The sequence below is a fragment of the Schistocerca serialis genome, chromosome 2 (assembly GCF_023864345.2).
Source record: "Schistocerca serialis cubense isolate TAMUIC-IGC-003099 chromosome 2, iqSchSeri2.2, whole genome shotgun sequence".
Classification (NCBI taxonomy): domain Eukaryota; kingdom Metazoa; phylum Arthropoda; class Insecta; order Orthoptera; family Acrididae; genus Schistocerca; species Schistocerca serialis.
In genome coordinates, this window is record NC_064639.1 from 276340728 (window position 1) to 276359279 (window position 18552).

The 18552-nt window shown below is 45.5% G+C and overlaps 1 protein-coding gene across 1 annotated transcript in view; it reads right to left on the reverse strand.

Moving 5' to 3' along the window:
- LOC126455904 (uncharacterized) overlaps positions 1–18552 on the reverse strand; it is a 290245-nt gene that overhangs the window by 56279 nt on the left and 215414 nt on the right. The window contains exon 10 of the mRNA XM_050091661.1: positions 11349–11539. Coding sequence (XP_049947618.1) covers positions 11349–11539 — 191 coding nt within the window. The remainder of the gene's footprint in view (positions 1–11348; positions 11540–18552) is intronic.

An 18552-nucleotide genomic window follows, 5' to 3' on the forward strand; every position in this document is an offset into this window, starting at 1 on the left:
TCCTCCCATCAACGGTAAACCTCTGTCAGTACTGGAAATCTAACCAGATTCTCTGCTCTATTCCTCTCATCAAGAGATAATCCCTGCGAGTACTGAGAATTGAACCCAGATCCTCTGCGTCACAGTCAGGCACACTAACCGAATTGTTATGGGGGTGAACCATCAAAAATATGTTTAAGCTTATTCTCAATGCAGATAATAGCCTTTCCTATAGATGGTGAATGCTGTGAGAACATTAAGAGAACATTAGCTTTTTACACACAAACATGGATTTCATGTATACTGCACACTTATATGTATGATTCTTTGTAGTTTGCCTGCCGCGGGGGGTAGCCGAGCGGTCTGAGGTGCCTTGCCACAGTTGCCCCCCCCTCCCACTGTCGGAGGTTCGAGTCCTCCCTCGGACGTGGGTGTAAGTTACTTTAAGTTATATTAACTAGTGTGTAAGCCCAGGAACCGATGACCTCAGAAGTTTGGTCCCATAGGAACTTACCACAAATTTCTGTAGTTTTACACCATACCATTCCAGAGGTAATGTTAAATTTATCTGTGGTATTCAGCCATGCGGCTTGAACTGTTGTACTGAAACCAGTTGACAAAAACACTGGCTCACAGCAAAGCTCATTCTCACGACCTGGCTGATTTACTGAACACCACAAATAAGAGGAAAATTGCACTTTATACTTTATTCCATGAGAACTGCATCCATGATGGTAGACGTAAGCTTGGCTTCCCCCATCTTCGACCTGCTACATCATACACTGTCCCTTTTTCACCATATTTTTCACACCCTACCCCTCTTCCATCTAGTATTCAATCCCTGTCCCTCTTCCACCATGCTCCTCACACACTGTCCTTCCTTGCTTCACCTCTCTCATCACACCTTCTCCCTCCTACACATCACATCGTCTCTCCCTCCCATCTATTTCTTCACACCCATTCCTGTTCCATACGCACATTTACGAAATCCCACCTGCCACCTAAACCACCCATTCTCCACCACTCTCTCTGTCTGTCTCTTCCTGTACCCACTATGTCCATCGCCTCCATCCCCTCTCTTCGTTCATCTCCTTCTGACCTCTACTTTCTCCTCCCTCCCCTTTCTGTACATCTCCTGATCACTGCTCCCTGTCCATTTCTTCTTCTCCTGCTCCTCCCCTTTCTCTGACCATATCAACATGCCCCTTTCTGTCCTTTCTCCTTCCCCTCTCTATCCATCTTCTTGTCCCTCTGCTCATCTCCTCCCACTGTCGCTATCCATTGCTTCCTCCCCATCGCTCTATGTCCCTCTTATCCTCCCTTTCTCTCTCCTCTCTCTCTCTCTCTTTGTCCCACCATCTCCCATTCACTTTCTATTTCCTCCTTATTCCCTCCCTCTGCCTACCTCCTATGTCCACCAATCTGTCTCCTCCCCTCATTCTCACTGCCCATATCTTCCCCTTCTTTCTGCTCAATCTCTTCTTCTCCATTTCTCACTCCATTTCTTCATCCCCCTCTCGATGTCACTCGCTTTGACCCCCAACCCACGGTTATGGAAGGTGCTTCTCACCCCATGGTCCTGCTTTCGAAATAGTAATTCATAAGATTGAATGAAACATTTTCTGTGGTTTAGAGGAAAATGTGTCACACACACCCACACACACACACACACACACACACACACACACACACACACACACACGCACACACATTCCTTTTATATATTATTTATTTTATGGTCTAGGGGTAGCGTCTTGGATTAGCAATCAAAACGTCCTCGTTTCCAGGTGGTAACGCCGCCACTACTCAGATTTTGAATAAAACACATTAGAAATGGCGGCAGAAGATTTTAGGCACAAGAAGTCACGCTCATTCGCCTATCGGCCCTAGTAAAAGAAGCCGGAGGAGCAGAAAGAGGTTCAGCGCACACTCTTGCCCTAAAGGCGAAAGAATCGGCAATGATCAGCGGTGTGAGGATATAGAAGGCAATGAAAACTACTGCACTAAAGGTACAATGTGAATCAACAGCACATGTTGCCTGTGCTTGAAAAAGTAACATGATGGTCCCTCCATTGACAAAAGATTCCGGAATAGCCACGAATTCGGATCTCCGAGAGGGGATTGACAAGGGAGAGGTGACCAAGAGAAAACGATTGAGTAACCAACGAAGGGATAACGTTCTAGGAGTCGGGGAGTGGAATGTCAGAAGTTTGAACGTTGTAGGGAAACTAAAAAATCTGAAAAGGGAATCTGACTCAGTCCAGGTAAAATGGGGGTCAGTGAAGCGAAATGGTAGAAAGACAAGGTTTTCTGGTCAGACGAATATAAGGTAATATCAACAGCTGTAGAAAATGGTATAACGAGAGTAGGATTCGTTATGAGTAGGAAAGTAGGGCAGAGAGTGAGATGCAGGAAAACAGTTCAATGATAGGGTTATTCTCATCAGAATCGACAGCAAACCATCACCGGCACCTTCAGCTGGGAAAGTATATGAGGGTATTGAAGGTGTAATCCGGTACGTAAAGGGAGATGAAAATCTAATAGTCATGGGGGCATGGAATGGGGTTGTAGCGGAAGGAGTAGGAGAAAGGATTACTGGGAGAATATGGGCTTGGTACTAAAAACGAGGAAGGAGAAAGACTTGTTGAGTTATGCAATAAATATCAGTTTTTAGTAGCGAATACTCAGTTCAAGAATCACAAGCGGAGAGGAGGTGTGCTTGGGAAAGCCCGAGAGATACGGGAAGATTTAGTTACATTGTATCACGTTTAGGCAGAGTTTCCGGAATCAGATACTGAATTGTAAGGCGTACCCAGGAGCAGATATAGACTGAGACCACAATTTAGTAGGAAGAGAAGGCTGACGATCAAGAGACAAGGCAGGAAGAATCAAGGCGCAAAGAAGTGGAACACGGAACTACTGAGGAATGAAAAGATGTACTAGAAATCTCTGAGGCTGTAGGTATTGCGATACGGAATAGTTAAATAGACAGTTATGCTGAAGAGGAATGGACATCTCTAAAGAGGGCAATCGCAGAAGTTGAAAAGAAAACCATAGTTACAGGGAGGACAACTGCAATGAAACCATGAATAGCAGACTAAATACTTCAGCTGACCGATGAAAGAAGGAAGTACAATAATGTTCAGAGAAATTCAGAACTACAGAAATACAAGCCACGTAGGAAACAAGTAAATAGGAAGTGCAGGGAAGCTAAAGCAAAATGGCTGCATATAAAATGTGAACAAATCGTAAAGGAAATGATTATCGGAAGGACGGATTCAGCATGTAGAAAACTGAAAACGACCTTCCTTGAAATTAAAGGCAAGGGCGGTAATATTGAGAGTTCAAAGGAAATCCACTGTTGAATTCGGAAGAGAGAGCGAATGAATCGAAAGAGCATACTGAAGGCCTCTACGTGTGGAGAAGACTTGTCTGACGACGTGATAAAAGAAGAAATAGGAGTCAACAGGGAAGAGATAGGGTACCCAATATTAAAATCAGACTTTAAAAGAGCTGTAGAAGACTTAAGATCAAGTAAGGTAAAAGGGTTAGCTAACATTCGTACCGAATTTCTAAAATCCATGGGAAAAGTGGCAACATAACGGCTATTCACGTTGGTGTGTAGAATGTAAGAGACTGGCGATATACCATCAGCCTTCCGGAAAAAAATCATCCACACATTTCCGAAGATAATAAGAGCCGAAAAGTGCGAGAATCATGGCAAAGTAAGCTAAACAGCTCGTGCAGCCAAGTTGCTGACAAGAATAATATAGCGAAGAATGGAAAAGAAAATTGAGGATGTGATGACGATGAGATTGGTTTTACGGAAGGTAAAGGCACCAGGGAAGCAGTTCTGACGCTGGGAGCAACACTAAAGAAAAAGCAGGTCATGTTTGTTGATCTGGAAAAAGCATTAGACAATGTAAAATGATGCAAGATGTTCGAAATTCAGAGAAAAATAAGGGTGAGCTACAAGGAGAGACGAGTAATATACAATATGCAGAACAGAAAAGAGGGAATAATAAGAGCGGACGACGAAGAAGGAAGTGCTCGGATTTTTTTTTTTTTTTTAAGGGGCTTCGGACAGGGATTAGTCTTTCACCCCTACTGTTCAATCTATACAGCGAAGAAGGAATGTGGGAAATATAAGAAAGATTCAAGGTTGAGATTAAAATTAAGGGTGAAAGGATATCAATGACAAGATTCGCTGATGACACTGCTATTGTCAGTGAAAGAGAGAAAGGATTGCAGGATGTGTTGAAAGGAATGAGTATAGAATATGGGTTCAGAGTAAGTCGAAGAAAGGTCAAAGTACTGAAAGTAGCAGAAATGAGAGACATTTAACAATACAATTGGGTATCAGAAAGTAGACAGAGTTAAGGAATTCTGTTACCTAGGCAGCGAAATAATCTATAACGGACGGAACAAGGAGAACGTAAAAAGGAGAACAACACTGGGAAAAAGACATCCCTTGCCAAGAGAAGTCTGCTAGTATCAAACACAGATCTTAACTTGAGGAAGAAATTTCTGAGAATGTACGTTTAGAGCATAGCACATGGTGGTAGTGAGACATAGACTGTGGGAAAACCAAAACAGAAGAGAATCGAAGCCTTTAGATGCAGTGCTGCAGAAGGATGTTCAAAATTATGGGGAATGATAAGGTAAGAAATGAGGAGGTTCTTCGAAGAACTGACAAGGGAAGGAAGATATGGAAAAGTACTGGCATAGACGCGGAGTGTCCCCATGAGTCGTCGAGAATAGCTTACTGAAAACTGACTTGAGATCTTATGTTTCCATATGTTGATAACTACTGACACCATACCATAGACAATAGCCGGCCGCGGTAGTCTCGCGGTTCTGGGCGCTCAGTCCGGAACCGCGCGACTGCTACGGTCGCAGGTTCGACTCCTGCCTCGGGCATGAATGTGTGTGATGTCCTTAGGTTAGTTAGGTTTAAGTAGTTCTAAGTTCTAGGGGACTGATGACCACAGATGTTAAGTCTCATAGTGCTCAGAGCCATTTGAACCATAGACAATAACGACTTGCATGGCGTAGAGTCACAGTCAACGGAGACATTACGTAGCGCTCTGTGGTATGCAGCAATGAGTGTCAGTTCTGTTTGTAGAGGTCAGATTGTTGCCAATGTGTCCAGAGACGACCTGTTGGAAGGTCACTGGAAGCAGCTTTTTTTATTTAAGACGCATACCTTTCCATCTTCTGCAATCGTAATGTGGGAACTACTGGAGAGGGCATCGTTACTGACTGGCTAATTGTCGAAGGGAGGCTGAATACTCGCCAGTATGTGGCAAGAATGGGACCAGGACGCCAAATAGTGTATTCCAGCACGATAAAGCGGGACCCAGCACTAGAGTGGACACCACAAATTCCGTGAGGAATTTATGGATCTTTCACTAGACCTAACTGGTCCCCTCATTCGAAACCTATAGAGCATGCCTGGGATGCCACGTAAGAGCTGTATGCTTTCACACCATACTTCAACCAGGTATCTTCTCCAAATGAGAGTCCATATTTTCGAATTTGGGAAGAAATTCGTCAATACGACATTCGAAGGCTCTTCGCTTTCATACCACAACGAATACAAAAGTGTGATCGTTCCTGTGGGTGTCACACTTCATACTGATGTTGACGGTGGGTATCACTTCAGAATGGAATGAAGGTTTATCATATACAACGCACTGTATGATTAAGATTTTCGGAAAGTTTGATAAATATCGGAATGGTGCTTCAATAGTGAACCACTATCAGTTCTCTTCAGTGCAATAATCCTTGTGGTGACTGCATTATGAGCCGGATGGGTTTATTCTAGTAGCGCAGACGTGTAAGTGTTTGTTAGTTAGTTTCTTCGTGCGTTTGTTCTGACTTGGCCGTAATTTAAATGCTGAACCTGCTGCAAATAAGTTAGTAAACATTCCGCTCCTTCCTCATTACGATTTTCCTCTAAAAGTGATAGAATTAATCTACCCACTCCAAATTAATTAAATAGTGTCCACCCACACACAAAACTTTATAAGAATGATGTTTGGACAACATGCTTGTGGAGTAACAGTGATTGATATAAAATAAACTTAGTATTAAGAAAACAGTCTTAATTGCGTTTTTCTATTTGTTTAGTGCCGACCGGTTTCAGCCCATCGCAGGGGCCATCTTCAGGGCGAACTTACTGTGAAAATACAATACATATCTTAGACAAAACTAATGACAACCATCTTAAAAAAGTGGATTACGTAAATATAGTTTTTACCCGCTGGGCGACTGCTGGTGACATATAATTGTATAAACGTTATAAACGTTTACACAGTCATACTAAATGTAAAGGCAAAATGTTCATATTTTTGGGCGGACGCCTCTATACACAGTGTAGGCTGCCAATATCTTGTGCACTATAACGATGGATTCCCTCCGAAGTGTAGTATCGATCCTATCGTTACCTAGGCGTCGGACAGCAGCGTGGCAAAGGGGGCAGCCATATTGTGCCGCTGCCATGACAACAGCGTCCATAGGGCCTGGACTATTCAACATATAACATTGTAGCAGGGAGGACAGCCATGTTGGGCCACTACCATGACAACAGCATACACAGCACCTGGACTAGAGGGTTCTGTATATACGATTACAGATAGGCACACTTAAACTTGTTACGTTATTAAATAATAGATATAGGATATAAATAAGCACAAAGTAAACAGAATACAGACCGGAAATTGTTCCCTTCCCCAATAGCATATTATGAATGAAGATAAGGTAACATACTAACGTTCTTTTATAAGTTTGACGTGGAAAAGTTTTTTCACATACTTTTTTATGTTTATTTACGTAACAGTGTCTTTTAAAATGAACATGGTTTCTTTAAATTGTAAACTTTACGCAAATTGTATTTATACTTCAAATCTTTAAGCCTAGATGCCTACCATTGGTCACCGCTGGAGGCGTTGCTTACGCTCACGTGCTCATAGCTTGCTATATAAACCCAGGCATAAGGTAAATTCATTATAATCCCCTCCCGATTGCGCGAGGCGGAGTTGCCATTGGTCACCACCGCCAGATCCCGATTCGGCTCCAACCTCTCCTTCCCAACCCCACCGAATGCCTGATCCTTAGTCTCTTCTTCCCCGGCCTTACCGTCACCTGCGCCACCATCTATGTCCGCCCTAACGCCCCTATCCCTTTCGACTTCCTCTCCCACATTGATCATACCTTCTCCTCCTACGTGATCGCCACAGACCTCAACGTCCATAGTCGTTCCACTGCGCAGTTACGGCGGTGGCATCGGTTCCTCTCCACCCTCCAAGGCGACCTCGTCCCCATTCCCCAGGACACCCGCCCCGAATCCATCTCCACTCCCGATGTCATCCTCTCCTCCCCCAACCTCTTTGGCCCCTGATCCAAACCACGTAATGACCCTCCCCCGAAGTACATCCATGGTTATTCCCGTGCCGACTGGAATGCCTACCAGGATACCCTCTTCACCCTTCACCTACCACCACCCTGATGATGTTACCCATGCCGCCTCCTTTCTCCAGAAGACCTTGTCTAAGGCCATGGAAGCCTACGACCCTACTGTCGCCATCCACCCCCACCGTCCTACCTTACCCCCACAGGCTGTCCTCCTCCTCCTTTGTGAATCCCGCCATCTCTACCGTGCCTTCCTCCACACGCGTGACCCGGACACACTATGAAGCCACCGGCAACTCCAGCGACACATCCGAAACTTGCTCGCGGCTAAGAAACGCCGGGACTGGTGGCAGACATGCACCCGCTTAAATGCTACCCTACCTATAAACTCGTCCAAGTTCTGGTCAGCCTTCCATCACCTTACCGGAACTAAACCCTCCCCCTAATATCCTCTTCTCCATGATGATCACCCCCCCCCCTGACACTCTTAGTAAGGCCAACCACTTTGCCTCCTACCTCTCCGATGTCTTTTCCATCCCCGACGATCCCCAGTTCGATTACTCCCTCTTCTTGGATGTTCGCGATCGAACTGACACCTCTGTCCCTCCCCTCGCACCTGGTTTCCAGTACTTGGACAACATTGCACACACGGAACTCAATACCCCTATCACTACACAGGATATCATTGCTACACTCCGCACAAAACGCAACACCGCTCCTGGTCATGATCGTGTCACCTACCGCCACCTTCGTGAAGCTCCTGTCTCTTTCCTCTCCAACCTGGCCAGGCTCTACAATGTAGTCCTGTCCACCGGCTACTACCACAACCTGTGGAAAACCTCCCATATCCTGATGTTCCTTAAACCCGGCAAACCGCCGTCCGCCATCTCCTCCTACCATCCCATCAGCCTTACCTCGGTCTTCAGCAAGGTCCTGGAATCCATCCTCACCCGACGCATCCACCAGCATCTCCGCCAGCACTGCTTCCTTCCAGTTACTCAGTGTGGCTTTCGGCCGCCCTACTCTTCCGATGACCTTCTCCTTCACCTCACTCATCTCCTTTATGAACAGCTTAATTCCCGTCGCTCCGCAATCTTCCTCTCCCTGGACCTCGAACGTGCCTATGACCGTGTATGGCATTTCGGTCTCCTCTTCAAGCTCCAAACCTTCGCCCTTCCCATTAACTACATCCATATGATTGGCTCCTTTCTCTCCCATCGTCCTTCCTATGTCACCATCCATAACATGGATTCCTACACCTTTTTTCCCTCCACCAGTGTGCCCCAAGGCTCCGTCCTCTCCCCCCTTCTGTACCTTTTGTATACGGCAGACATGCCACCGCCATCACCCCCTGTCCACCTTCTCCAGTTTGCCGATGACACCGCCTTCCTTGTCCTTGCCCCCACCCCTGCAGCGTTCCCAACACCTTCTCCAATCTCATCTTGACTGGTTCACCGCTTGGTGCCACCAGTGGTTGCTCAGGGTCAATCCCTCCAAAACCCAGGCGATCATTGTAGACAAAACGACCCCTTCCTTCCGCCTCCTCGATTTTTATCTAACCATCTATGGCCGTCCTATCGCCCTCACCCCCGCCCTTAAGTACTTTGGCGTCACCCTCGACCATCGCCTCTCCTGGATCCCCCATCTCCGGTTAATCGAAGCCAAGGCACGCTCCCGACTCTGTCTCCTCAAGCTCCTTTTCAGCCGTACGTGGGGTCTGGACCCCTTCACCATACTCCACACCTATAAATCCCTCATCCGCTCCATCATCTGTTACGCCCATCTGGCCTGGATCTCCGCCCCCCGCCTGTATTCCCACGTCCCACCCAGTCTCCATCTCTCCACCCTCCTTACCCTCTCCCAAGGTGGCTTCCGCCATCTCCCCCTCCCTGATGATGCCCTGCTCCCTTCCATCTACCCATTCTATCAACTTTGATCCTACCCTCCCACTTTCTGTGTCTTTTCCTTTGGGCACCCTCCCTCCCTTCTCTCTCCTCTTCCCCCATCCCCCCTTCCTCCACCCCTCTTCTTCCGGGCTTCCCCTCCCCCTGCCTCCCTCCCGCTTATCTCCCCTGCCATGGCATATCTGCTCTCCCCTCTCCCTCTCCCACCCCACCTCCTCCTCTCTTGGCAGGTCCCCGGACTCGTACATGCTCAGTGAACATTCGCGCGCCGGAGATACTCGCCATCAGTGTCTAGTGTGTGTGCCTTTGTGTTTGTTTTTAGTGTTCTTTCGCCGTCACGCCACCACCGTTCACCTGTGCCGTCACAATCGCCCGTGTTTTGTGCGCCGTGTCAACAGGTTTTAGTGTTTTTTCTTGTCCAGCGTGAACGGCTTCATGTACCTTGTTTTTCATGTCTACAGTTTTTACATGCCATTTTTATTGTATTATCTGTGCCTACTTTCTGTCATTTATTGTACCACTCGCGGCTGAAGAGCAGCGTACTATGCTGCTGACAGCCCACCTTTGTACAAGGTTTTTAAAATAACAATAAAGAATAAAAGTAAATTCATTATACTCTACACTTCCCGCCGCCTTGATCCCCCTCACCCCCCGGTTGCTCCCCTTCTCTTCCATTCCCGCCCCCCTCCCATGCCTTCATCTCTACACCCTTCACCCTCTACACCCTTCATCTCCTTTCCCAAGGTGGCTTCCATCAACTCCCCCTCCCAGATGATGCCCTCTCTCCTTCCATTTATCCCTCCTATCAACTCTGATCCTCCCCCCCTCCTTTCCTCCGTCCTTTCCCCCCTTCCATCCTGTGTTTCTCCCCGCCTAACTTCTCCCTACCTCTCTCCTCATCCTCCACTGGCACCTTTAACCCCTCCCCCCTTCGCTTTTCCTCACCTTCCCCCCTATTTTACTTTCCCATCATCTGTCTAGTTTCCCCCACCTGTTCTCTGCTGTCGTATGACATATTTTAGCACAGTGTTCCAGTGACTGTTCAGTGTTGCTTCGTCTTTTCCTGTGTTGCGAACAGAAACCATACTGTCGCTGGGTGTGAATTTTATGTCTTTTGCGAACAAACCAGACTGTCGCCGTGTTTTTTAATTGTCTGTATATTATTTTACCTGTCTGCTTCATATGTATTTTAGTAGCATCTATGTTTTAAGTTCCACGATTTTTTCGCCACGTTAACCTTTGTCTCCTATTTTGTCGCCTGTTTTTATTATATATTATCTTCTGCTTTTTTAAAACAAAGTCTGTAGGCTGAAGAGCGGCATACTAAGCTGATGCTAGTCCGCCCCCTTGGGGGGGGGGGGGGGGGGCGGGAATCGAAATTCAATACAGAAGAAACAAAAAGTAAATTAATTAGTCTCCTGTCACACCATCGTAAACGTGACGCCACTAACATTCGCCCAGCGAGTAAAAATTACATTTATGTAATCCACTCTTATAAGATGGTTGTCATTAGTTTTGTCTAAGATATGTATTGTAATTTCACAGTATGTCCGCCCTGAAGATGGCCCTGCGATGGGCTGAAACTGGTCGGCACTAAATAAATAAAAAAGTAAAAAAAACGCGATTAAGACTGTTTTCTTAATACTAAGTTAACTTTATAAGAATGACCTCAGAGCGAATTGCAAGTTTATTGTTCGGATACGTACCACAGTCTCACAAAATTTCTAAAATGACTACATCTTTCTCCGTTCATAATGTTTTGACTAAAGTTAGGCTATTACTCTATTTCCAAGCGGTAGTTGACGTTCATGAGCAAAAGGCATGAAGCTATCCAGACCCAGCACAGAGCAGGTAAACGTGAGTGTAACGAACAACTGTCTTGAGTGAACTGATATAAAAATACAGTAAAAGCAATAGCTGAAACAAATTCACATTGCCACCCAACTGAACCAGAAAAAATGGAACAGCACTTTTAATTGTCTATTAGTGAGAAATAATTAATAATTACAATCAAAGGCGCAAACAGATGGTGATGTTAGAAAGAGCCGTTACCCCGGTTTGCTGCGCCACTCGGGGGCGAGCGCGGCGGTGGCGCCGAGCCCCGCGGCGCCCAGCAGGGAGGCGCAGACGCCGGCGAGGGAGAGCGCCTCCAGCGCCCCGGCGTGGCCGCCCCACTGCAGGTCGGCGTCCGTCACCAGCTGCGCGAAGTGCGTCAGGTGCTGGCAGCGGCACACGTCGCTCACCTGCCAACACACGTGACCGTGACGTCATGCTTGCGACGAAATCGGTAGTTGTGATGTACTTGTACAGACAAACAAGGATTATTAAGTCAGAAACAAGAGCTTCACAAACTGAGCAGGTCAATACATCGTTGATCCACCTCCGGCTCTTATGCGAGCTGTTATTCGGCTTGGCACCGATTGATAGGCTTGCTGGATGTGCTCGTGAAGGTAACATGCCAAATTCTGTACAAGTGGCGCGCTATAGCGTCAAAATGCCGAGCTGCTTGGGGGGACCTTCCCATAATACTCCAAAAAATGTGTGTGAAATCTTATGGGACTTAACTGCTAAGGTCATCAGTCCCTAAGCTTACACACTGCTTAACCTGAATTATCCTAAGGACAAACACAGACACCTATACCCGAGGGAGGACTCTAACCTCCACCGGGACCAGTCGCACAGTCCGTGACTGCAGCGCCCTGGACCGCTCGGCTAATCCCGCGCGGCCATAATACTCCAAACATTCTCAATCGTCGAAACATCCGGCGACTTTGCCGGCCAAAGTAGGGTCTGTCAATCACGTAAACACGTAGTAGAAACTCTCGCAGTGTGCGGGTCGCCATTGTACCCGGTGATCAAAAAGTCAGTATAAATTGGAAAACTGAATAAATGACGGAATTATGTAGATAGTGAGGCACAAATTGACACACATGCTTGGAATGACATGGGATTTTATTAGAACCAATAAAATGCAAAGGTTCAAAAAATGTCCAGCAGATGGCGCTTCATCTGATCAGAATAGCACTAATTAGCATAACAAAGTAAGACAAAGCAAAGATGATGTTCTTTACAGGAAATGCTCAATATGTCCACCATCATTCCTCAACAATAGCTGTAGTCGAGGAATAATGTTGTCAACAGCACTATAAAGCATGTCCGGAGGTATGGTGTGGCATTGGCGTCGGATGTTGTGTTTCAGCATCCATAGAGATGTCGGTCGATCTCGATACACTTGCAACTTCAGGTAACCCCGAAGCCAATAATCGCATGGACTGAGGTCTGGGGACCTGGGGGGCGAAGCATGACGAAAGTGGCGGCTGAGCACACGATCATCACCAAACGACCTGCATCTGTCGGACATTTTGTGAACTTTGTTTTTTTCGGTTCTAATAAAACCTCATGTCATTCCAAGCATGTGTCTCAATTTGTACCTCTCTATCTACTTAATTCCATGGTTTATTAAGTTTTCAAATTTATACTGACTTTTTGATCACACTGTATTGCTGAACTGTAAGCCCAGGATAGGATGCCATGAATCACAACAGAACGTACTTCTCTTAACGCTGCTACTTGAATTTTGTAGGTTATTACTACGTTTCACTTTCTGTAAAGGCATCTGTGGTACACCTCTATATACACTTCTTTTAATATGCAGTGGTTTGAAGATGGCATAATGAATTGCTGAAACTGATAGCGAAAGTGAAATCAAATATCTTCTCAAAGTGGGTGGCTGTTTGGTGAGTTTCCTTATTAAATATTTGACTAGCTGCTGTCCCGCGTCCAGAATGGATCAAAGGAGATCACTATGGCAGGCGAGAGTCAGGGTCATCAGGGTGGTATCTCACCCCTGCTTAGGGCGTCTACAGATACGTCTTCACTGGCCATCGGATCTCAGTTTGAAGCGGTATCATCGCTAAAAACAATTCGACTCCAGTCAATGAGATTCACCAATGCACTACTGACTTGCTTAATTTTTGGAGCTCTTTCTCTTGAAAATATCACCCAAGTTTTCTGAAACTTTAATCATGTGTTCATCTGTACATGTACTCAGTATGTATCGGTTTCCATCACATTCAGATGCGTCATTAATTTTGTTTTAGAATGGTTTTACTCTGTCGAACTGGAAGTGACTACCTACGTGTTATCCTCACCAATCCCTTGCACCTCATCCCCATGTACTCTATCCCAGTCTCCATCCAAAGGTCATACAATATTTCTCCTGCAACAACAGGAACACCTGTCGGGAATCCATAGACACCCAGACCGGAAATCACCCACTAACCAACCAGCAACCTAATGGTATCCCTCAAGCCACATCCTTCCTGCAGCAAACCTTGTCAGATGCTATATCCTCTCACGTTCATAGCAAGACCATATATCCTCATTGGCCCACCCTCCTACCACAAACCTTGATTCCATCACTTTTACCGGTCCTTCCTACGGACTCATGATCAGGGTACAATTACACACCACGGCCATACACAGAGACACACAAAGAACTTATTAAATGGTAAAAAAGACAGCAGAATCATGCTACACGCTAATTTACGCTTCCAATTAAGGGAAACCATTCCATCGACTCAGTGGCAGTAATCCCGTCCCTCACTGCCTGCTCCTCCACAACCAACATCTCCTACCTCACAACCTCAGCATAGCTGACTACTTTGCATCCTGTCTCTCCGACATCTTCTTCATTCCTAATGACCAACCTTTTAATTACTCCAAATCCTCACAGTCCGTGAATGCACAAATATCGTTGTCCCGCCCTGGCTTTTAGCTTACTCGTCTTGGACAACATAACACAAAAAGAATTAAATATACCTAACACAGCGCCTTATTGCCTTCGCCCATTTTTTGTCACTATTAACAATACCATTTCCCTATCGAGCGAGATGGCTCAGTGCTTAGCACACTGGACTCGCATTTGGGAGAACGACAGTTCAATCCCGCGTCCGGCCATCATGATTTAGGTTTTTCGTGAGTTCCCTAAATCGCTCCAGGCAAATGCCACGATGGTTCCTTTGAAAGGGCATGGCCTATCCCCTTTCACATCCTTCCCAAAATCCGATGAGACCGATGACCTCGTTGTTCGACCTCCTCTTCCAAACAACCCAACCCCAACCAAATCCCATACCTTGCAGCGCTTTGCAGGCGTGTCCCAAGGTTCCATCTGCCATGATCTCTTTGATCACCTCTACGTTGACAGTGTGCCCAAACCACATCTACCAGTCCACTTCCATCAGTATGCTGATGACACCGCTTTCCTCGTTCTCTGTTCTGTACTACTGAAAACCCAATGAGCCCTCCATGTCTAACTTATTCAGTTTATCTACTGGTTCAAGATGATGGCTCCTCGAGAACATCCCTTCCAAAAACCCAAGAAACAATTATACGATGAACCTCCCTCACCTTCTGCCTCCATGTTTCCTAACTCACCATTTACAACCAATCTATCCAGCTAACTAATATACTAAAATACCTTGGACTAACTCTCGACTGGCAACTAACATCAAACTCTCACCCAAAAACCTCCCAAACCACCCAAACAATGAATGTTCCCCAATATTTACCCATCATATATCTCTTTCCTCATCTATCCCACGTCACATGAAGACTCCCCATCGTCTCTTTCCATATCTCCCCATCCCATCCTTGGTATCACAGATATGTCCACCCACCAGAGTCCGCATCGCATTCTCTCACCCCACTGTCCACCTTCATTCATCTCCATAGTCCCTAATAAATGTACCTCGAGATACCTCTACTCACACCCTTCAAACCTGTAGCACACATTTCCCCACATCTTTTTCCCCAGTACAGGTCCTGCAGCTTTTAAATGGAAGTACTGTGCTGTTTTTTTTTTTTTTAGAATAACATCACCATTTCTGCAATGTATTTTAAAAGTATATATTTTTGTGTTTTTATCTTTTAATCCTTCGATTTTAATTTAAATAATAAAAAATAAACACTCCTGACACTTTATGTTAACACAACAAAAATCATCGTTTTTAATTTTTTTAAATCATCTGTAAACTTTCCACCTTTTATAATATTTATTTCGTCTTTGTTTGTATTTTCAAAGATCTTAGGTTAACACCGGAATGTTGCACCGCCACTAGCCCATCTCCCCGCCCATATGGGGTGACGTGGGAGAAATAACAACAAAGAGAAAAGAACTTTTCCGTTACTAATCATAGGATGTATGGAGTGATTACAGTTAAACTTTATAATTAAACTGTTGTTACTTGAGAGGGGCCGCATGACAAAAGAGTGGTAGTAGCACAATGACATTTTGTGGAAATATTTTTAAGCAAATGCGGAAGAGAAACAACGAAAAAACTATTGAAAGGAACAGAGTTTAATTTCCACATGAGAGGGCAGCTTTTGCTAAATGCGCCGCCGTACCACTGCGGTTGCCTAGCGCAAGTCATGACACTGACACCACCAACAACCCAAATCCTGCAGTGCACGGTCTGATCATCATTCGTGTGAAGTTGGTTACACATACGATAAATAATTGTCTCAAATAGCGAAAGTTGAATTATTGCCACCTTGTACTTCTCGTCACTTCACTCTCCCTGACTTCCATCTCACCATCCATGACCATCCGACTAACTCACTGAAAAATCTTGCACTTACGTCCTTGCCGACCGGTGTGGTCGAGCGGTTCTAGGCGCTACGGTCGCAGGTTCGAATCATGCCTTGGGCATGGATGTGTGTGATGTCCTTAGGTTAGTTAGGTTTATGTAATTCTAAGTCTCAGATGTTAAGTTCCATAGTGCTCAGAGCCATTTGAGCCATTTTTTAACTTACGTCCTTCCGCTCACTAACCTTGTGCCTCCATCAACTTATCAACACACAAAAGCCCATAATAAATGTTACTGAAATTATTTACAGGTAATACATGGGAGTTTACTGCGTTCCACAATCCACTACACATACGTAAGTTTTATTTGTACTATACTCAGCGGACAGAGTTTCAGGGCACTCTCTTGCCCTTGAGGTGGGAAACTGCCCCTAAAAGTGGAAGAATCAGCAATGATAACGGCATGAGAATACAGAAGGCAATGGAAACGACTCCATTAAAAAACACACAATTTGTATCGAGAAGACATGTGGTCTGCAATTGAAAAAGTTTAACGATAATTCTCCATTGGCAAAAGATTTCGGAGTAGTCCCCCATTCGGGTCTCCAGGGGCAGACTGCCAAGAGGCCCATTAGAAAAAGATTGAAAAACTAACTAAAGGATCACGTTCTAAAAGTCGGAACGTGGAGTGTCAGAGGTTTGAACGTGGCGGGGAAGCTAGAAAAACTGAAAAAGGAAATGAAAATGCTACATTTACATATTGTGGAGTCAGTGAAGTGAAATGGAAAGAAGACAAGGATTTCTGGTCTGATGAACAACAGCAGCAGAAAATGTTATCAACAGGAAAGGAAGGCAAAGAGTGTTTAACTGTAAACAATTCAGTGACAGGGTTGTTCTCATCGGAATCGGCAACAAACCAACACCGAGACCGATAGTCGCGTATGCACGCCGACGTCGCAAGCTGAAGAAGAAGAGATAGAGAAGGTATATGAAGATTGTATTGTATTGTATCGAACTGGAGACCTAGAAACGACGGAGAGGCTTCGTCCCTGTAGCAGCCCGCAGTGTTACACAACCCCACAGCAGGCTATAGCGGTCCACTCACCCCACCACCGCCCCCACACCGAACCCAGGGTTATTGTGCGGTTCGGCCCCCAGTGGACCCCCCCCCCCCCCCCAACTCCCTCCCAGGAACGTCTCACACCAGACGAGTGTAACCCGAATGTTTGGGTGGTAGAGTAATTACGGTGTACGCGTACGACGAGAAAGTGTTTGCGCAGCAATCGCCGACATAGTGTAACTGAAGCGGAATAAGAGGAACCAGCCCGCATTCGCCGAGGCAGATGGAAAACCGCCTTAAAAACTATCCACAGACTGGCAGGCACACCGGACCGCGACACTAATCCTCCAGACGGATTCACGCCGGGGACCGGCACGCCTTCATGCAAGGCTAACCGGGCGGGCGCTATATGAATTTACTGAACGGGTCATTCAATATGTAAAAATTTATGAAAATCTGATAGTCATGTGAGACTCGAATGCGGTTATAGGGGAAGGAGTAGAACAAAAGGTTACAGCAGAATAAGCGCCTGCTAGTTTGAATGAGAGAGGAGAAAGACTAATTGTACTCGATAATAAATTTCAGCTAGTTATAGCGTATACTCTGTTCAAGGATCACAAGAGGAGGAGATATACTTGAAAAAGGCCACGAGATACGTAAAGATTTCAATTAGATTACATCATTGTCAGACAGAGATTCTAAAATCACACACTGGATTGTAAGGCGTACCCAGGAGCAGATAAGGACTCAGATCACAGAACAGGTGACTGGAGTTTAAGAGACTAGTCATGAAGAATCCGTGCGCAAAGAAGTGATGTACGGAAATACTAATGAGGTGATAGCTACTGCGATCAGGGATGGCTCAGTAGGCAGTTCAGTTGAAGAGGGCACTCGCAGAAGTTGGAAAGAAATACATAGGTACAAAGAAGATAAATGCGGAGAAACCGTGGGTAACATACTGCAATACTTCAATTAATCAAAGAAAGACAGAAGCACAACAATTTTCAGAGAAATTCAGGATTACAGAAAAACATGTCGCTTGGGACTGAAAGAAATAGTAAGAGCAGCGAAGCTAAGACGAAATGGCTGTTTAAAAATGTGAAGGTATTACCGTCAGAACGACTGACTTAGCATATGGCAAAGTGAAGACAACTTTATCTAAAATTAAAAACAAAGTTGGTAACGTTAAGAGCGCAGTGGGAATTCCAATGTTAAATGTAGAGGAGAAAGCGGTTAGGTAGAAAGAGTACATTGAAGGTCCCTATTAGGGGGAAAACTTGTCTGATGACGTGACAGAAGAAGAAACAGGAGTCGATTTAGAAAAGTAAAGGTATCCAGGATTAGAATCAGAATTTAAAAGAGGTTTGGAAGACTTAAGGAAGAGGGGAGGGATAACATTCCATCACAATTTCTATAAGAATAAAAGGGGGGGGGGAAGAGCGGGAACAAAACGATTGCTCACACTGGTCTGTAGGATGGAAATGGAAATGAGCGTTTGGCGTCATTGGCCGGGAGGCCCCTCGCGGGGCAGGTCCGGCCGCCATATCGCAGGTCTTATTACATTCGGCGCCACATTGGGCGACCTGCACGCCGGATGGGGATGAAATGAT